Source organism: Rattus norvegicus, chromosome 18 (genome assembly GCF_036323735.1).
Source record: "Rattus norvegicus strain BN/NHsdMcwi chromosome 18, GRCr8, whole genome shotgun sequence".
Taxonomy (NCBI): domain Eukaryota; kingdom Metazoa; phylum Chordata; class Mammalia; order Rodentia; family Muridae; genus Rattus; species Rattus norvegicus.
Genome location: NC_086036.1, coordinates 35,012,429 through 35,034,161, shown reverse-complemented (window position 1 = coordinate 35,034,161; position 21,733 = coordinate 35,012,429). Strand labels below are relative to the sequence as shown.

Below are 21,733 nucleotides of genomic sequence, written 5' to 3'. Positions count from 1 at the left end.
GTCAGTGAAGTGGTTTTGAAATCTAGAATTTTCTGTAGCCTCTGGGCATCCTGATAGTTACCCAGTGGCATTTGTGAACATAGTGGAGTTTGGTAATGTCCTCACAGAAGACACTACGGAAGATTTTTGGGTTGAGCCTGAGATTCGGGGAGTGTAGTTAAGATACTGACTCAAAGAGCAGGCTGTGTGGCTCTGAATCTTGGCTCTTCTATTAACTGAGCTTGGCATGCTAGAAACTGCCTAGCCTTCCCCAATCTGAATTTCTTTGCAACAAATGAAAAAGTAATAACACTAATACAGGGATTGGTTAGGCAATGGTGGGAGTCTACTTGTGCATGATATGGAGAATGTCTGAAAATTCCCAAAAGCTTTGTTAACATCTGAGGGGTGGAGTGTACTTAACTATGCCCTGCATCCTGGTGATCCTAAAAGTAGACACAAGCTTTCAGGGATCAGTAACTCTACTCTATTCTTTGTGCCAAACTTCTAGAGCCATCATATTTAGTTTGATGTAGATACTATATACTCACTGGTTGGCTCCAAATCAGTGGTTCTCCTGATGGTCCTAATGCTGTGTCCCTATAACACAGTTCCTCATGTTATGGTGACACCCAACCATAAAAATATTTTCATCCCTACTTCATAACTGTAATTCTACTACTGTTATGAATTATAACATAAATCTTTTTGGCCATAGAGCTTGCCAATGGGTCACGACCCATAGGTTGAAAACCACTGCTCCAAATGGATGGGTCCTGCTTTTCTTCCTGATTTTGGTGCCTGGTGACTAGATTCCAAACTGTGTGGTGGAGAAAGTATCCTCTTCTCCCATGATGCAAGTTCTTCACCCCCTCCTTCCACATGCAGAATAGTCCTTTGAGCCTATTGTTGCTTGCAGGACAGAAAAAGAGCAGGAGTTGGGGCAGGAGAGAAGTGAGGGCCTTGAATGTTTTTCATTGATTTGAAGAAGACTTCTGTGCCTCTGAGTTACTGATCATAGACTTCTTGTTCTAATTTTCTGTTGTGCCATACCCCCCATGTGCTGTGCCAGACAAAGGGGTAAGCCATGAACAGAACAGATGCTACCTATTAGAGTCTAGTGGGGAAAGTGAATAAATAAATGGGAAATATATTAGGGCTATAAGCTCTTTAGGGGGGAATTCAGATTACTATGGAGACTTAGGAAGGTTTCCTATATTAACAAATAAAGGCCAGTCTATTTAGAGAAGGCAAAAGCCCCTATATTAAGACCTCAAGTAGGTATGATATTGTTACTTCAAAGACTTCTATGTTCAGTGTAGTATGTATATATAGTGGTGAGGGAGAGCAGTATTGAAAACAAAAGCATTTTCTGTGGCCTATGTTCTATGGTCAACTGATATTGCTCTCAACAGTCGGAGGAATTAAGGTCATTTGTCCTGACACAGGTTTTCTAACATTATAAAAGAATGCAGACATACCCCAGCTTCCTGGCGCTTGCATGCATTTGCATATGGCTGGTTGCTTTTTTCCTGAGCTGTTTTCTTTGCCCTTTGTGATAAGAAAGTGGCAGAAAGACACTGTCTTCACGCTGTATTTTTTTTCCTTTCTATTTTCCTGGTCAAACCACTGCAGAGGAAATCAAATCTAATCCTCAATATATTTAGCATGAAAGCAATAAGTAGCATTAATTCACTCCAGAAAGAGTGAGATACAGTTGGGTACTCAAAGAGAGAGTCACCATGGAAACTGTTTCCTTGAGATTCTGAACTCTCCTGGCTCCAGGCATGACTGTGTGAAGAAGGAGGATGAGTTGAAGAGAAGCAATATCATGCCCTTTCTGTTGTCTCTACAAACGCAGCTGAGGGATTGCCATGAATTATTGATTGCGTGCATAGAAGGGGATATGAATTAGAATTATTAAACTGTTGTCTTGTAAATGAGTGTGTCAGAACACAATGGAACTTGTTCCTCTGTGTTCCTCTTTGCTACCTGTCAAAATCCTGTTGAGCAATCAGAGAGCTATCCTAAGGTCAAAAGTTTGAAGGGAAGCGTCAGGAGTTAGGGTGACGAAAGAGTCACATGAGCGACAGCTAAAGCAGAGAGCTGTCGAGACTCCTAGACACAGTTGCCTTTGTGTACCATTTCCCGATGATTACAGCTTCAGAATCTTTGCAGAGATATTAAAGGCATAAAGGTCAAAGGCCAGCTCTTGCCTTGGGGACTGTGTTAATGGGATGTGCTGGAATTTCTCTAAGGACAGTCTAATGGATGAAACGCTTTCTGTTTGTGTGCACGTGTGTGCAGCTTACTGCACACCCACTCTTCCAGCTGTCTTGAGCATACATCCTCATCCTTTGGTATTTCTCTCTCTGTGTCACCTCCCATTTGTGTGTAGTAGTCCCGTTAATAAGGTCCAGCATGCATTCAGTGTTTTCTGGGAGTTTGTGGCGATTCTGGATTCTTCTCAGGGTAGCATGGGCTTTTGTTGAGGTGTGATTGAGTTTTCTTTATTCAAATAAATAAGCTGGCAAATGTCAGCTCAAAATACCCATGCTCTAGTTTGCTTCTCACAATAGCCCATGAGAAAGTTCCCCATTGTGTGAAATTGAATTGTGGTGATGGCAATTCGTGGTCCTCGGTCATACAGTCAGTGAGTGGCAAAATCTAGGTTCAAAATCTTATTGGAATCCTAAATCAATAGTCTTTTTCAGAGTACCACCGTGTTTTTATTTTAAAAAACAGAAAACCTGCCATGGTAACTTATATTCAAGCTGTTTAGGGGCCTACAGCACAGGTCAGTGCCTTCAGTACACACAGAGTTATGCATTAAGAATACAAGTTAGAGCAAGTTCCAGTCTCCGAGCCACTTACCATCCTCCAGAAGTGGCCATGAATGAACCAGACAAGAGCCGAGGGTGCAGGGGAAGGAGGTTAATGAGGTTCATGCATCTGTTGAGACAGAGGCACATTCATCTTCATCTTCCAAGATAGGAAGAAGCTTCTGGAAAGTGAGGGCAAAAGAAGAAAACATTCAGGGTAAGATTCATAGCATGCTTTTAAGCGTAGACATGAAAATAGGTAAGAAGGCTTTGAAAGAACAGAGCAGACGTTTGAGAAAAGTATGACAAGCAGGTTGACAAGTTCACCAGTGTGACACACTGAGTGTGACACCAAAGCGGGGAGCTTTGGGTCTTGTCAACAAATGTGAGATATGGGGGGGTGGGTTATCCTGTTTATATATATTAACGAATTAACTATTTAATTGCATTAAAAAACACAGTCTTTTTCACCGTCTATTTCCATGGTTTGTGTATATGAGCACCTACTCTCCATTTCCCAGATTAAAGTTTAGGATTTTATAACATCTCGTGGTCCTTTCTGACTTGACCCCTTCTTTCCTTGGGGATTGTTTTTTCCCTATTCTGATTTCTCTGCAAGAGTCCAGAGAATAATGACAGAAGGAAAAATAACAATGACCGCTTAAAGGGACTTTTAATAATTTTTATCAAATTAATAATTTAATAATAGGACGTAATGTAAGCACGAAGGTAAGAGATTTCAAACAGGAAGAGCAGCCAAGAGCATTCTGCAAAGTTCAAAATCACTCCCCCATCCCTTTAGCTAAACATTCCTTCAGACCCAGACACTACAGATGCAATGATCGCCAACATGCTATGTCAATAAAGAGACTAGTAAACAGGTACCTCACAGTGTAGCATAGGAGGAAGTAAGGGTGCTTAACGTGGGCTTTAAATGAATACCAGAATACCAGAATAGGAAAATCAAAGAAGCCTTCCTGGGAGAAGCATAACACCTAAGGACTGTATGCATGTGGGCTACGCAGACCAAGGGAGAGTCATCGATTGGCTTGGCAAAGAGAGGGTAGGTAGGAAGGTCAAGAGAAGATGGAGGACCTGCCGTGTTGGGGTAGTGGTTAGAGAGAAGCAGAATGAAATAAGAGAACTTTAGAACAAAAGACAAGAAATATCCAGACTTGGTGAATTCCGTTTTGTCACAAGAACTAGGTCAACAGAGATTTGCTCAAGAGCAACATGGAACCAGCAAGCTGACGGTAACAAAAGTCTGCATTCATTGTCCATAAATGTTCAGCTGTTTCCCTGTTACCAGCTTTTTATTGTAGCTTATATTATGGGCAGCCACCTGGTTGTCAGTCATCTCCCTTTGAACTTGAGCCAGAAAAAACCAGCCAGGCAAGGAGCTTTCCAACATCAGTCACCTAGCTCTCAAGAGGAAGCTGTTTTCCTTACTCTGCTGACATTCTTTGACTCCTCCACCACCACCCCCTTTCTGTGTCTTTGGAATGGGTTTGGGCAGTGCAGGCTCCCCCCTCTTTTGATTTGTCTTATTTGTCCCCATGAAGTTTTGGGCAAGCTATTTAGTTCTCAGTACTCCCCTGCCTCATCTGTTAGCAGGCAGCTGTGAGAGAGTAGCCTTTGGAGCCCTGAGTTCTGCCTCAGCTCTGCTGCCAGCTCTGTGGGTAACCTCTCTTGTTTCAGACCCTCAGCATCTGCAGCACTGTTCAGAACAGCACTACTCAGTAGATACGGTGTGAATGTGCCCTAGAGCATAAATGCACTGATGACCCCGGAATGGGACCTACTGCAGTCTTCAGTGAGCCATGTCTAGACAGGGACAGCCCTGAAGTGGGGAGCAGAGTGAGACTCTCAAGTTAGAAGGCAGGTGCTGCTGGGCAACTGTGAAAAGCCCATCAACTCCAGGTGCCTTAGATCTCTGTAAAATGGAGGCGACAGAATGACATCTATCCTATGTGTGGGAACTGGGGAACAGGTTAGTACCTGAAAAGTACTAGTACTTCGTGTGGTGATAGCATGCATGTGTGTGTGCGTGTGTGTGTGTGTGTGTGTGTGTGTGTGTGTGTGTGTGTGTGTGTACATCTTTATCCTTTGTTAGTACTGTTAATATTAATTATTGTTTTGCATTCTACTCGGTCATATCTGTTTGAATGGAAGAGCAGAGGCTGCCATCCTACAGGGGCTGTTGCCAAGAGCAGCTGATGAAGGGGTGCATGTGGCCCAGTGCCAGGCACACAGTGCTCCTCCCCAGCCCCTATAAATGTTTGTTGAATGAATGAGAGCAAAGTGCTTCTCTCTAAATGTCTTCTGTCAATGTTTTATCCTAATGATCAGGGGGACGCTTCCATTCAGAAGGAAGTGCCAAGAAAGTTCACAGGGTGGCAGCCTGGGCCTAGACCTGGTGGATTCTGATTATATTGAACAAAATATGCTCAGATCAGTCTGTTTGTGCCGTTGAAGCTGTGCCAATGAGCAGCGAACTGTGCTTTCAAACTGGAGAACGGCCAGGATCTAGAGTTTCAAGTCAAAGTGGGTCCTACCTGTGTCTAGCATCCTCTCTCTCTCTCCATCTTGATCTTGGGCATGCTTTCTCACAAAAAAAAATCTCTACAAAGGCTTCCGAAGTCTCCAAACATCTGGCCCCAGATTGTGTGGCCAGATGCTGTCTAAAAATGTTCCTGTTATAGCCCGGTGAGTTTCTAAATTTATTAGAAACATAAATTAATCAAATATAATCAACAATGGGTGATACAGAAGATTAAATAATGAAAAACAAATACATCTCCAACCAGGTCACATGAAAAGGAGAGAAAAACAGCTCTACTTTGGAGATAAGATAACCGTTGGTGGGATGTTCTCAGTGACACCTACCGGATTCCAGTGTCAGGATAAACTTGCCATCCTTCCCAAGTCAAGGCTCGACTAGAGTCTCTTGGACTTGTACTCCGTGCACTGCTCTTGAGTGCTTTGGGGCTTCCTTCTGCATCAATGTTATAACCATTTCTGCCATTTCTCTGTTCTGAGGGCTTCAGAATGTGCTGTGGGCCATGCACAAGAAACAGTGCTCATCATATCCTCTTGTCAGATGTAGAAATGAGGTGAAACAACCTGCTTTACTCCACGGTAAAGAAGTTAGAATCAGAGTCAGATGATCAGAGACTAACTCGTGAGAAAGAGGAACGCAGGTAGTCAGCAAAGCCCAGGTGTCCATAGGCGTTGCTGGGAGTTCACTATAGAAGGGCAGGAGACTGCCTAAGTTCAGGATCCAGAGGCCTTTCAGATGAGGAGCTGCTCCTTAGCTCAGGCCAGAAGGATCAGTGTGGGAATGAAAGCTGCTTGTTGTAGTGGTAGTGGTTGTTGTTATTGTTGTTAAAGAAAATAACTATCTGGTCAGTTGTGGCAGTGTTGCCTGTAAGCCCAACATATGAGAAGCAAGTTCAATGTCACCCTGAGCAAGTCTCAGAGCACCCAAGGCTGGAGAGAAGGGGAAAGGGAGAAGGAGAGGGGGAGGAGGAGGGGGAGGGGAGAGGGAGAGAGAGAGAGAGAGAGAGAGAGAGAGAGAGAGAGAGAGAGAATAATATCTGGACTTCTATAAATAAAGCTTTGTCATTTTGAAATGTTCAAAAACTTGGAGACTATATGAGCTGGCTCTGCAATGGTATTGACTAAAACAATAAAACAACTGCTGATGAGGTTTGCCCTACCTACTGCAAGTGGCTTTGGTAGTCCAACTATGTGGAGCCTTGCACTGCCTGTTCTGAGTCCCAGGAAGTGATGCACTAGGAAAAACAACAAAACATGGTTACAGTTACTGAGAATCTGTGACATGTCCCTCTCTGCTCCTTACCTCACTCGCCTCTCATCAGACCCCACTAAAGGTGTCCCACTATTACCCTCATTGTACAGGTTTAAAAAAAAATGACGTTCAGAGACCTCAAGCAACTTTCCTAAAGAAATCACTTACAAATGGCAGAGCTAAACTGTATCTCTCTGACAACATCTAAAAACCATCTTGTTAAATGCTCACCATATGACTTCTACACAGACGTTCCAAATGCTGTGACCCTTCAGTACAGTTCCTCGTGTTGTAGTGACCCCAATCATAAAATTATTTTGTCAGTATTTTGTAACTAATCTTTTGCTACTGCTATGAATCCTAATGTAAATATCTGATATGCAAGATATGTAATGTATAATGCCACCCCCACCCCCAACCATGGAGGCTGTGACCGACCTTGGAGGAGGGGTACCCACAGGGGGTCTAGATCTGTCCCTGGAATGTAATAAAGCAATTCAGTAAATGATATTTCCAGAGAGCAAGTCTGCCTTTCTAATCTGCAATAGTGGCATCTCCCTAGACTGAATGTGCTTGGAGTTAAGTCGAGCTCATTAATTTTCGCTGAGTCTTCTTCATGACAATAGCAAATCCTTCCTCTGTCGTCACCACACAGTAAGGAATGTGCAGCCAGAGTTTCCATTAAAGACAGGCTTCCTGGAAGACACGCACACAAATTGCTTGGACTGTTCTTGGCACCATCCTCCGGTCTGGCCGTTGGCAAATGTCTATAAAGCTCACCCAGGTCAAGGATGAGTGTGAGGGATTCTTCCCACTTCTGACAGACTTATTTCCATGAGATAGGAACAGTGGGGAAAGCCACTCGGCAAGGGCCATGAGCAGGTCAGACTGCCCATGTGGAAGTGATCTCATGGTAATTGCACTTCACCTGTGTCACTTCAAAGGGTACACAGGTGACCAGCCTTCTCCTTGGCAGGCAGACTGATGGCTAAAAGAATAGAGCCCTTTCTGTGCCTGGCTTCAAAAGAAAAAGAAGGTGGGGAGAGGAGGGAAGGGAAGGCGAAACAAAAGAAGAACAATAGGGTTTTGGTTTCCTCACAGCTGCCAGGAAGATCTTTGAACTGCGGAAGTATGGGAGAAACTTAGTACTCTCCGTCTGCCTTCCACTTTGATTTTAAGTTGGTGAGATACCCATATGTCATAAAATATGCCATTTCAATCATTTTCAGATGTGGAGTTTGTTGACATTAAGTACAATGCTAAATGACTTGAGAGTCCCGTTAAGGCTTATGTGTAGATAAGGTTTCAGTAACTTTTTGTTACTGTCTATTATTTCGCATTGGGTAGAAATGGAGCCTGTTCCTTCAAGTGTTAGTGGTAACAAGTCCTGGGTACAGGTGTGTTCCTGTATGAGTTCATTTCTGTGTCTATAGCAATGGCACTGTGCTTCTTCTTTGCCATTCATTTCTCCTCAGCTGTTGCAACTTTCTCCCTGACACATAAGCATGCTATTATTCCAGTACTATTATAAATTCCTTTACTATCCTCCCTGCATTCCTCTCCACCCTTCCCCCTTTCTGTGCTGCCCTAAGGATAAAACCCAAGACCTCACACATGCTAGACAAGCACTCAGCTATGAACTACTATGTTCACGGAACACACACACCCACACTTATTTCTTTATCATTCTGTGTAGCACAGTCTTTGAAATGTTTACTGTTAGCTATCATCTCAAATTTCTCTCCATTTAGTCTCCTTTAAATTCATTTCTGAAGGTCCACAGAAATTATGCTTGTCCAAGCTAAATGTGACTGTTACTGCAGTCTAGCCTTTTCCTTTGCCTATCAGCAGTACTGGACAACATGGCACATTCACAATTCACTTGTCATTCGGGACACCAAGCTTTGTACCAACTTAAAAATGTTTGTTCATTTTTATTTTATGTATTTGAGTGTTGGGGTGGCATATTTGTATGTGCACCACATGTGTGCAGTGCTCTTAACTACTGAGACCTCTTCTGTCCCTTCCCTCATCTTAGAGACGAGCGCCTGATGGTTCTGTTCTTTTCTTCCAATAAACACTCTCCTTGAGATCTCATACCATCTTGTGCCTTTAAATGCTGTCCGAATGCTAATGATCTCAAAAATCCCTGAACTCCAGACTGTATTTCCAGCAGCCCACACTCCAGCTCTGTTTAGAAACTCCCACATCTGCTCTGGCAGTAGCCTGCCTCACCCTTAAATTCAAATCTCCAGTATGACAACTCTAAGGGCAGAGACCATAGAAACATTCCTGATTTTAGTTCTTTGGCAAATTCCAACAGGTTGCCCTCAGCATGCATGCAGAATGTGGCTTCCCCCTGATTCCACAGCGGCTGCCTTGACCAGAGTGTCTCCATCTTTCCCCTGGGTTATCTGCTGCACTCTCTATTGCACCCCTCCATACACAGCCCCACATCCTCAAACTGATTAGCATATAACCCGACTGTTCCTTTATTGACTATTTCCCAACAGCCCTCCATTTTGCTTTATAGTAAAATGTATATGACAAAATAAAGTTTTTAAGTTTTTAATTAAAATGATTGTATTATTGCCCCCTTCTTTATTCCAGACCCTTTCAGGCTCCATCCCTTGAGCTCCTCTCATTCCCCTTCATTTCCTCTCAAATTGATGGCCACCTCTTCATTATAATTGTTACATGCCCACATTATATATGCACAGATATATAAATACCACCTGTTGTGCCTATTCGGTGTTGCTTGTGTGTATGTAACAGGGCTAACCAGTTGTTATTAGATAACCAACCAGGGAGCTCATCCCTGGGAAATACTAACTCTCCTTTCCTCAGCATCAGATAGTTGCCTGTAGTTCTTTGTCCAAGGGTGGGAGCCATTAAATTTTTCTGTTTTAACCACTTTTAAAGGTGCAGTTTGTGACCTCCAAGTATATTGTGTTGTTTTGGCCATTTCACTCAGCCCAAGCCGTTTGCTGTATTGTGCAAGAACTTAGCACGATGTGACTTCTCAATGTTTCTCCTTCATTTTCTCCTTCTTTGCCTGAAATGGTTACCCTTGTGCCTTGACATATGCATGCTCCTTCTTAGGATCTCTGCCTGCCCCTCCCTCAAATCTGGAAATCCCTTGCCTACTCCAGGCTGTCTCTTGAGGCCTGTAATGCCTCCCTATTTGAGTTGCAGTCTCTCTTCAATCTCAGTTCTATTTGATCCTCACAGACAATATTATTTGTTGTATAAAATACACAGTATAAAATATTATTTGTTATGCCTATTGGCTGCTGTCTTTTCCCCACAACTAGAAGATAAGCTTTATGTGGGCAGATTATTTTATTTTATTTTAATATGATTTATCTCAATCCCTGAAAGAGCACTTGACACAGTCTAGTGCATTTAAAAATCTGCTGGACGGACGGATGGATGGACGGATGGACGGACAGACAGATGGACGGACAGACGGATGAATGGACGGATGGATGGATGGATTAATGAATCTATTAATATTGATCTTTTTTGATTTTTCTGTTTAATATTTTTCACTATTATAGAAATGTATGAGTTGTATTTAACTTTCTGGAAACTGAAATATAAAGTGTTTTCAAAGTTCCCAGTTGTGAGTGGAGAGAGAAAAGCAAGAGGTGTCTACAACAGTTCGTCAATGTCATTAATGTTCATTATAAATGTTCATTATGAATGTTCATTAAAGATTGTGTCCCATTGGTCTGACATTGGTACTATTCATTCTGTCTTCCTGTTTACTCTGAGTGTCTGGTTTTGCTTTTAAGGTTATAGAATGTTAACTGAAGTAGATAATGTTTTTATCATTGTCTTCAAAACACTTCAACTTCTGGTCAAAACAAAGACATCCAAAGTTCAACTGATCTGTCAAAATGTTGTTGGCATACTTGAACATTGAAAAACCACCTTACTATAACAGCTTGTAAATTAGCAGCCACCATACCTTTATGTCATAGAAACTTCATCTTTATGGGAGGAAAGCAGACTCATTTCTTACTATTTTCATTAATTCCTTGGGTTCATATAGAATTTAAGAAGGAATGAAAGTGGGCCTAATATCCAATTGCCCTTACTGGGTACAATAGAAATCTCTTGAATGCAAGGAGGTAACATGGGTGTGTGTCACTTCAAGCTGCAACAGCAACTTCTTACTGCTTTTTAAGTGAAAACTGGGATTCATAGTCTATGGTCCAAAAATCCTCCATTACGAGCATCTTAGAACAACCTCTCCCCCTACAGTGTGTGTGTGTGTGTGTGTGTGTGTGTGTGTGTGTGTGTGAGAGAGAGAGAGAGAGAGAGAGAGAGGTGGGGGGGGAGGGAGGGAGAGAGAGAGAGAAGCTGGAGGTCAACATTAGGTGTCTTTCTCAATCACTGTTCACCATGCCTTTTAAGACACAGTCTCTCACTAAACCTAGAGCTTACAAATTGGGTTGAATGGCTAGACAGCAAACTCTGGAGATCCACCTGTCTCTACACTAGCACTGAGGTTGCAGAAGCACGCAGATATTACATAGGTGCTAGAAATCCAAACTCAGAGCCTCTTTGTGTGGTATGCACTTTACCAAATAAGCTGTCTCCACAGCCTCTTTCCAACAACTGTTTCCTAAGCCTCAATCTACTGTGACTTGTCAGCGCTCTAAAGAGAATATTCCCAAGCTCAAGGAGCACTTGTGTTTGGGAAATTTTTTTAGAATAGCTCTATTCCACTAGCTCTGTGATATGTAAATACTATATACTCCTTAAACAGAGTCCTTTCATATCACAGCCATAAGCTCAGAATTCACTGCCTATCTTATCCTCACCTCCCTGTCTTCTCTCAAAGACCACTCTACTCTGGTCCCCTTTCTTCCCTGTGTGTTTTCCCTGCCTGTAGCTCATCGGACTCTGTTCTTCATTCTTCACTGATCCCTTTATCTGTTTCTACAGTCACCATTCATTGTTCTAAGTAAGAGCTCCCTGGGCTTCATATACCTTAAGAAAATTCTCTGTGCATCCATCTAGCGTTTCCCTGTTACTTTGCTTGGTGATATTTTTGGTCTCTATGAAATGATCTACTTCAGTATTGGCTTTCCCTCAGCAATCCACCAAAAACACAGAACATTGAGGGGCATCTGTCCTATGCTGAGACTAGGCATTGAATGATCCTTGCAGAGTTTATAATTTAGTGCATGAGAGAGGCATTCAAATGATCCCAATACCACTGTAATAAGAGTTAATGACAAGATATGACTTATGAAGAAGTCAGGGGGACAATGAGCCTGAAAATTAAAGGGAGCTGGCCTGGCCTTGGAGAAGTCAATATGTTTCCCTAGAAAAGTGATATTGGAGCCAACTCTCAAATAGGGGAGCTTTAGCTTCTGTGGAATGGGCATCTTGTCTCACTGACTTCAGAGCAGCTGGCACAACACAATTTCTGACTAAAAATATGCCAATCAGATGTCACTATAAGTGTGTTTAGGTGGCACAGTGCCCAACTAAGAAGTACCAACCATTTTTCTCTTTTTTGGGACCTGAAGCTACAACAACAACAGGGTCAGCTACAGATGTCCCGCATTGTTTGGATGATCTGATGGTGCCCTGTATTGTTGATCTGAAAGATTGGCTGGGTTTGCATCACCTGAGTACTTCATTATTCCTCTGTGTTTTCAAAGAGTAGGTGACTGAAAGGAGACACCTTGACAGTGGATTCTACCTTTCCCCACACAGGCTCTCAGGCAAGTCTGAACAGCTATCATTTTCCCGTTGCTTTTTTTTTTTTTTTTTTTTTTTTTTTTTTGCATTTAGAGACTTGTCATTGTAAAGACACCACTACCCTGTAGGGAAGTATCATTCTATCTGTAGGGAAGCCTCCTCTTCCATCAGTCCACATGTGCTTGTGTCACCTCACATGCTGGATATGGTCATCCTGGGGAAGTTGTGTGCCTTTTAATGGGAATAACACAGTGCTCACGACTTGCCTGCCTCCTATCATCTGGATTTTCACAACTCAGCAAGCACAGAGAGCTTCCCTGCATATGAGCAGAGAGAGCAAACCTCGCAAGAAGGGTGTGGGATCCCTTGAAAAGCATACTTTTATAATGAATGTTGTGTAGACTGGTGTAGGCATTCTCTCACAGGAACCTGCTTTCATATTTGCATGGTTGAAAAATAATGCAGCACCTCCATACCATGGAAAAGAGAACACAGAACGCTCCGTATTGCTAATTAAGCATGGTTACATGGTAGAGTGAGATGCATCTGTGCACATGAGGGCTGGAGGAAAGCAATTTGGGGCCAAGAAAAGAGCCATGTTTTTTCCAATTCAGCATGCATTAATCATCTGGCCCTGTGAAAAGTGCTAGGAGGAAGCCACAGACCGAGCAACATGCTTAAGGACATGCTTTTGGGGGCTGGGATATAGTAACAACCAAGGTTTATTCTTCAGCCCTACAAAAAGAAGCAAACAAGAATACTTTTAAATTCAAATAATAGAGAAGACATTCTACTAGCATGGATACAAGTTCAGGCATAACTGTTCTAAGGAAGGTCTTAGCTGCTCACTTGTCATTAAAAATATTGTCTTCTTTCTCCAGCTGTCAGCAGTGTTCTCTCAAAGTCCTCCTCTGTTATCCCACATCTCATTACAGATGCCACCAACATATAGATGAACATATGTAATCACAAGAAGACAAAACACATATATCACAAGAACACATAAGTGAAACCTAAGAGTAAAACCTTCCCCAGGAGGCTGGAGAGATGGTTTATCCATTAAAAATGTGTACTGCTCTTGAAAACGACCAAAGTTAGCTCCTAGCATCCATGTTGAGAAATTCACAACCACCTATAATTCTATCCCATGGGAATCTGATGCCTCTGGCTTATGTGGACCTCCCTGGCTTGTGTGCGTACATGCGTGCGTGCATGCGCGCACGCACACGCGCACACACACAGACACACACACACGATTAAATAGTAAAAATTAATTTAAAAAATAACCTTCCATCAGAATCTTCAGTCCTTCCTTGCAGTTCTTCTACCCCATGAACACTTCTATATCTCATTGGTCAGGCATCAGTGACCTCACTACAAACATGGATGAGCAATGCCCAGATTTCCCAGCCTCTGCAGTTGGACTGTAGAAATCTGACAAGGAAGAAGCACTGGGTAAGGGTAACCCAGCAAGAATCCTTACATCGCACACTATCTTCCGTTATTAAGGTTAGAGGACAAGAGCAGTCTGTCAGCTAATTCTGCCATTTGCAATACTGTCACACTGCTAGCTAAGCACATAATTGGGATATGATCCTAAGGAAATTGAACTGTGAGACACTTCTATTTGATGCTACTTGTTTCCTGTGAGAGGAATACTAGCATCAGGCTGAAGTTAAAACCACTGTGGACAGAGTTCATGATTCTCCAACTAGAGAAAAAGGATTAAGTTTCCCAAGACACTGTTGACAAAACAGAAATCCAGTCTAGGTTAGACAAGAAGCATAGAGCGTGAACAGCAAGAATGTAGCTTATATCTTTCCTCTTGTTGGACCATAACCACATTTGTTCTCCTCCCTCTAGTGTGTTGATGGAAAATGTGTTCTAGTGCACTATTTTAATTACCAAAGCTTACTTCCCCCACCAAAAAAATTGACCTGAAAACATGGGTACTAACTTAAGACTGAGAACCAAGACCAGGAAAGGAAACCACAGCTTCACAGAGCTAGGAGTAATTGATACCCATGGGAAATCCAAGAATTTCCTATTTCTTTAAAGGTCTACAAGGCCAAGGCCAATCTAACTAGCAATCTTTATGAAGGATAGCAAGGATGCATATATCTATTCTCCAGATGTCCCACTACCAATGAATCAAGACACCTCACCTATAGAGAAGCTCCCAATTCTTTTTCTATGCAAACCCAGCAACTGCCACAATTTCACCCTGATACACTGTGAAGTGTATTTTCCATTCTTTTTAGCATCCTTGTCCTAAACAAAGATACAGAAACAGCCTAGAGCTGTCTCAGTCATCAGGAGAAAAGCCCAGGCCTGAGTGGGCAGAGCTGAAAAGCCGATATGGTAGGGAAGAGCTTGCTATTTTAGGAATGTGGTTGAGATGGAAGATAAGGCTTGGCCGCATTACCCATTCATTTCCATCACTATGATTGATATTCAGAGGGAGAGCCAGTGACCTGGTCAGCGTGATCTCTCTATCTGTGGACTCTGGTTCTCTCTGAATCTAAGCTGCATTGTCCTTTGATCGAAATACCACCCCAGTCTATGTCACCTAATCACACATGCATCTCCTTTGACCAGGTGCTCTGTCCTGACTGCAGCCTGGTGTGTCACTGTGGGACACTAGGTCACAATCTCAGGGCTCCCTCTGTTTCCTTTAGCCTCCCATCTTGTGAATACAGCTGCCAGGTCAATAGCCATTGTTCAGGGCAAAGGAGACTTGATGCGGTAAATTGCTAGTGTGAAACTATCGTAAAATGCAGAGATTGACTCCTAAAAGGAAAAAGTCAGTCTTCACAGTGCCAAATTGAACTAGAAACAGGGTTAGCGGGCCACCGTGTTGTGGAAATTAAATCAGCACAAATAGATAGGGAGCTTGACGACCTCAATCCACACACGGATTCCCTTAGAAACCCTATAACCACATTTGACTCCAGTCACAGTTTGAGGCTTTTGTTTTTTCCATCAGTATGTGCTTTATCCCCACCCATATAGAAGTTGGTGGGGAAAGGCTGAAGAATTTATTCCTTACTAATTAGATGGACATGAAATTTAATGCAATATTGAGTTGTCTTAGAAACTTATCTAAGGGTGAAAGTCCCATGGAGAAGAATTGATTTCTGCCAATCATGCTTTGAGATGAGGTCGCTGTCACTAAGAGAGCTAGCTTATGGATGTGTCTAGTTCCTCCTCCTTCTAGACTCACAGAAGTTCTCCTGTCTTGAGTCACAATGGGCCCCACTCTGTTAACAGCATGCTTCAAACACAAGAGAATGGGCATCTGTAGTCTTGGTATTTTGAAATTGGAATGTGAAGGTGATTCATGAGTTTTCTATTAATTATTAAGCAGTCATAGCTGGAGATAAGTAAAGATGGATGGGATGGTGGAGTCCTCCAGCTCTCCCTAGCTGGTTTGCAGTGATAAATGAGTCAGGAAACAGGAAAGTTCAAAACAGACATCAACTGAACTGTAACAATGCCTATCCAGCTACCTGGTGAGCTTAAAATAAATACAAAGTCTTGGCAACAGGACAGAGGAATTCCACACTCTGCCATGTGGGTCACCCCATTCAGGTCACCCCATTTGGGTCACGCTTTCTCTTGTGAGGTTCTCAAGGAAGACGAAGCCCTGAACAACGGGGGCAACTACAAAACAAATGAGATTTTAAGGTCTAAGGCAATCCCTTATATTCCATGATGGAGGTTTCTAGTGGTGTTGGCTGAGATTATGGGGTCTAAACTTGGATCCTGCCCTATTTTCAACTGTCTATATTTTAAAGAAAGGAATTTATTTCAGAATCTGGGTAGAACCATATGTTTGTCATCTCTGGGATAGTAGCTCTTGCTTTGCTGAGAGTGGCTTTTTCTTGACGAGTGAGATCTTCATGTCCAAAGAGCTACTTAATTATTTTGATACCCAGCTTCCCCCAAAGGAAAAACCTAACCTTTAGCTCTCAGTGGAAAGGATCCACAGCCCACGGTCTGGAGTTGGTGTGTTAATGTTGCTGCATGAACTGCACAGAAATAAAATCTTTAAACTCAGTCCCAGTGAACGGAGCCTGGTACCACACACGGGTAATACCAGCACTCCAGAGGCTGAGGCAGAAAGATCATGAGTTTGAGGTCAGCCTAAATCCCAGTTTAAAGCAAGTCTGAACTATGTATTGTGGCCTGCTTTAGAAAAAAACAAACCAAACCAAACCAAACCAAATCAGACCAAACCAAACCAAACAAAAACCGACCAATCAAACAAACAAACAAAAAACACAAAGATGATGTAAAGTTGGCACTTTTTGTTCCAAACAGGTCTCTCCACCACCTTCTCATTGCTCATATGCCCCTATTTCTTTGTCTCTGTCTTTCCCTTCCTCCCTCCTTTCACTGCCACCGTGTGTGTGTGTGTGTGTGTGTGTGTGTGTGTGTGTGTGTGTGTGTGTGTGTAGCATTAGTGTTTGAGCAATTTGATCAATGAGTGATGATTCATTCCTTAGTACTTCAGACTCTAGAAAGAGAAAATAGACAGCTGAGCCCATCTTGTATTCTAGGCAGGTCAGAAAACTATTTCTGTACCGGCTGAAAGGCCAGAGTCAGTAGAAGTGTCAGCAGCTCACACTGACCTCAGTCTGTCTAAGAGAGGGCATTCCAGGGCAATACAGACAGTTGACAGCTGACTACTCCCAGCAAAGCTATGAGAAAAATAGCTTTAAAAACACAAGCTATGAGAAAGACTAGTGATCAGATGCTTTGTGTGAAGTAGCAAGTTCTCCAGTCATGCTGGACTTTGCTATGCCTTGGTTCATGGGTGACTATTATGTGAATCAGCCTTCCAAAGATTTATCAAGGATTTAGCAATGGCCCGGCTTATTCTGTGGTTCATTTCCTCAGAAAATGGAATTGATTTCCAGTTTAGATCAATAAGGAATGAAGTCACCTTACCTAAGTAAAGATGATTATAAACCAGAAATCATAAACACTTGACCCATAAACCATATGCAGCCGACTGACAAGATTGGTGTGGGAAGAGGATATGCTTGTGCAGCGCCGTGTTTGTGTGAGTGTGCAGGCATGCACCTCCATGCATGTGTCTGTGGAGATCAAAGGTTGTCATTCCTTATATTCCTCCACTTCTTTCTATCTTTAATATGTATTGAAAGTATTGCTTGACAATTTCATTCATGTGTATATTTCAATAATACACACCTTCTCTGCCCTCATTTATCCCCTCCCACTCCCACTGAACCCCTCCTCTTCCTTATTTTTTGAGACATTGTCTCTCGATGAACTTGAGGCTCACCAATAAGCTAGACTAGTCGATAAGGTCCCAGATTCTTCCTGTCTCTACCTCTTAGCACTGGGGTCAGAGAAAGGTACTGCCATGCTCAGTTGAGTATGAGTGCTGAGAGCCCAGGCTCAGGTCCTAATGCTTGCATAGTAAGCACTTTACCCACCAAGCCTTCCCTTCAGCCTGCAAGCAAGATCTTCTCCTCAGCACACACTGTAATCCTAGATCTCAGGATATAGAGGCAGGAAGATGTCAAGGTACAGATCAACCCGTGAAATATCTGACGTCAAGTAAAACCTGGTCTACCCACTGAGACCCTATCTTATAAAGGGGAGAAATTGATGCATGTTGAAAAGAAAACGTATTATTGCTATATAGAATTTAGATGTTTCCATTAAGCTCTACACATATGGGTGTTAATTCTTCAAAGACTGAGGACAACAGACAGCATGTGCTACGTTACACTTGCTCCTTAAGATGGACCACGGTATTGTGTTCCTTCCTTGTCATGGAGTATTTGAACTGACTCCTGATAAAGAGTAAAACTTGGACTCTCTTTAAGGGTGCCACTTGGGCGACACTTCACTTGAGTGAGTGACACATCACAGATGATGAGGGTCATGATTTTCTCTCTCTACTTCCTCACAAAGAGTGAGAATTCAGAATACTTTCAATAGGCAGAAAAGACACAGTATGTGAGCTGGAGAATTTTACGCTGCTTATCTAAATAAAGCTAGCATACCAAGACCATCCTAAAATGACGATACACACATAAGATGTAAGACTTGAGTTCGCCAGGGATCACTGTCATGGCTTTCCACCTTACCCTTGCCTTTGCTGTCATAGGTTCAGGCTCCAGCCACTCCTCAGTCAGACAGCATAGTCACAGTGCTTTGCCTCTTTCGTCCTTTTTCTTCCCCTTCCCTTCCCTTCCCTTCCCTTCCCTTCTCTTCCTTTCCCTTCCCTTCCCCTTCTTCCCCTTCTTCCCCTTCCTTCCCCTTCCCTTCCCCTTCTTCCCCTTCTTCCCCTTCCTTCCCCTTCCCTTCCCTTCCCTTCCCCTTCTTCCCCTTCTTCCCCTTCCTTCCCCTTCCCTTCCCTTCCCTTCCCCTTTCCTTCCCTTCCCTTCCTTTCCCTTTCCTTCCCCTTTATGCTCTTTCTTCTTTTTCTCTAAGCTCATTTCCACTCCCCAATTGTTGAAAAAGTGATTGTGGGGAACTCATCTCTGGCATGTTCTAAAACCAGCCCTAATAAATCCAGTCATACGTAGTTCGCCTGTCCTTGGGCCACGGGATAACCAGCATTGAAGCTGACTTTCCTCCTAGTTATCTGTGCTCTGAGTCTGGTGCCTGTGCTTTTCTCTAATGCACCCTGATCTTGTGGCACTGTCTTTTCTGTACCTTGTCCTGGAAAAGACTGTGTTCACCAGAGGGTGTGTTGGGGCTTATGCAAGAGGAGAGAGCCCTAATGAAGTTGGGGGGATTAGAGGGGTACCCCAGTGACTCCTGTACTCTCTGCTGTGGTTGGCATCTGTACCCTGATTCCTTCAATGTTCAGTCCTAAGCCTGACCACTACACTTAGCCCTGTCTGGGGGATTTTCTTAGAGCGAAAGAAGGGTCTGTGGTTGATGAAAACAAGCAAAGGAAATCCATTTCCATGACCAAAAAGAAACTCTCTCTTCCATGGAACAGAAAAGTGTGAATATGCCTTGCCCCTCTGTTCACCTCGGATGTTCCAGGAGCCTGCGAAGCAGTGGGGGGACCTAGGAAATTCGCTATCCCCGACTGCTGCTTCAAGTGGTACTTAAAATGCAGAACATAAAACCCTGTAAATTCCGCTGCACAGCCGGAGCCCTAAGCCCTTAAATGCACAGAAAAGTGTGTCTATTATCTACCCATTCAAAGTAAGTGTGCAGTTACTTAAATTGCTTTTGTCTTCTTCCTTTCAGCTGACATTATCTCTACGGTAGAATTCAACCACACTGGAGAGTTACTAGCGACGGGGGACAAGGGGGGTAGGGTTGTAATATTTCAGCGAGAACAGGAGGTAAGTATCAGCCAATTGGAAATTCTCATTTTCTTCCCTTTTTAAGAGGAGGCCCCCCCACTGTGCCTTAATCCTCCTGTGTCTGTCGCCCTTAACCTTGCCTGACGCTTTGCTCACCAACAGTGAAACTGCCAAAAAGTCATTAGCATCCACAGTTCTAAGTTCAAGCTCACAAAAAGCACCTCGAAGAGGGTTCTCCCTGGGCAGGGCCTTATCCTTCTACAAATGAACATTGGGAAACAGCAGCTGTTCTCATCTGACCTGCAAAATTCCACAGGTGTTTACAGAGGCGCAAACTCCAGCTGTTGTCTTGGGATCTGTCCTCCAGGTGTTGAAATTCAATCTCCCTTCACTTCAGGTACTGCCAGAATCCATAGGAGAGGAAAATGTCTTTATTTGACAACAGTTGAAAAGAGGGCATGTTGGGTAAATAGAGAGGAAAGTGACGCTCAGACTAAAGGGCTAAAACCCAACAAAAAGGCTTCTTAGCCCAGTGTATGGCACAGGCTGGCATGGGACCCTGAAGCTGGATATATTACATAATGCCATTTCAGTGGCTGGTTCATTCCTGAGGCTTGGGTTCTTCTAGGAATTCTTTTTTCTTTTTCCCATAAATTGAGCGTGCTCCCGCTGCCATGCCTGTTTCTGTTTTCTCAGAATGGAACTGTGGCCCGATTTGATTCCCTTACCCTCTCCTGGCACACCCTAGTCCTTCCAGCAGGGTAGTCAGTAGTCTAGCCACTCTTCCCATCTGCCACTGCCTGCCTCTGAGATTAACTGGGCACCGGGGAGGCACCGGGGAGGAAGACTTCACAAGAGACCTCCCTAGCAATTTAATGCCCACTTTGTGCCTCCGAGCCATTTGCATTACACCTCCCCCTCAAAAGAGGATAGCCTCATTTAGGGGTGATATATTTGGTAATTGCACATTATTTGCAATTAATTTCTATAAGGGCGTCATAATCCCTCGGGGTTCTGTGTAAATTCAAGTGCTCAGCATTAAATCAGGCCCCCAGCCTATTACACGGCCCCAGAAACATGGAAATGTAGTTGGCAAGTAAGAACTGAACCGCTCTCCGTGACCTGGAATTTTTCCTGTTTTTTCCAGAGCCGCCTGGTGCTAATTGGTCTGGCACATGCTACCTACACTTGACAGTCTGATTTGGATGGTAGCAAATGAACCCTCTTAGAAATTTATTGTTAAGGTGGACCAGTGCTCTGTGAGTGAGCAGGGGAGTAGCAAAGGTGTCAGCATCTAAAGTCCTTTGAAAACTGATTTTCAAATCTCCAATTTAAAAAAAAAAATCCAATTAGGTTCACAGCTATGATTAAGGGGAACTGGAGGAGCTATTTAGCATAAATTACCCAAGGCTGTGTGTTACCAGTCATATCCCACCCCACATTTTCTGCTAGATATTTATAGGTTTCACCTATTTTCATTTACTGGGAGATTTGGGAAGCCTGATCTATTAGGCGAATGATGGGAGACACACTTTCCAAAGCAGTCTAGGTGGGTTCACAAGAACATAGAACTCAGCAAGGATGAGGATCAGGGAATTCAGTGTTCAATTTTGGGGGAGCTTAGGGGTTCAGATTTACACATGGCTAAACTGACAAAAGCCATGTGACATCGTTTGGGGGCAGTGACTCTTCAGGACCCCAGTCCTCAGTGCCTGCAAACCACTAGGCTCAGCAAAGGCACCCCCTCCTGGGCACGCTGAGATACGCCTATGGGTGGCCTGTGTCCTTCTAGGATCATATATTTTTAAATTGAACCTTTTCTTTAAAATCAAACATTGATTTAAAATATGTTTAATAAGAGTCAAACTTTAAATTTTGAGCAGATTTCAAAGCCAAATCTCAAGACTTTGGGAAACTGATCCTAAAATCCATGTAATACACCCCTCCCCCTTGTGTCTTCCTCCTCTTCCTCCTTTCCCCTCCCTCCGAACCCTGGGCTTTCTGTGCTATGCTGGTTCTCATCATTTATTTAGCTCCTGCTGTTTGCTCTTTGCATAATTAGGGGTAGGGGAAAGTCATAGGTGCAGATGATCTTC

General features: G+C 43.2%; 1 protein-coding gene across 25 annotated transcripts in view; it reads left to right on the top strand.

Annotated features, from left to right (window-relative positions):
- Ppp2r2b (protein phosphatase 2, regulatory subunit B, beta) overlaps nucleotides 1-21,733 on the top strand; it is a 452,614-nt gene that overhangs the window by 323,138 nt on the left and 107,743 nt on the right. For 13 of the 25 annotated variants that reach the window (NR_073588.2, NM_022209.4, NM_001402382.1 and 10 more), the window contains one exon: nucleotides 19,579-19,676. Coding sequence is in view for 22 of the 25 variants with exons in the window: in NM_022209.4 (NP_071545.2) it covers nucleotides 19,579-19,676 (98 nt within the window). In the remaining 3 variants the exon portion in view is untranslated. Of the gene's footprint in view, nucleotides 1-19,578; nucleotides 19,677-19,953; nucleotides 20,035-21,733 lie in introns of all 25 variants that reach the window. The other 12 variants (XM_039097058.2, XM_039097068.2, XM_039097065.2 and 9 more) reach the window with 1 other exon arrangement.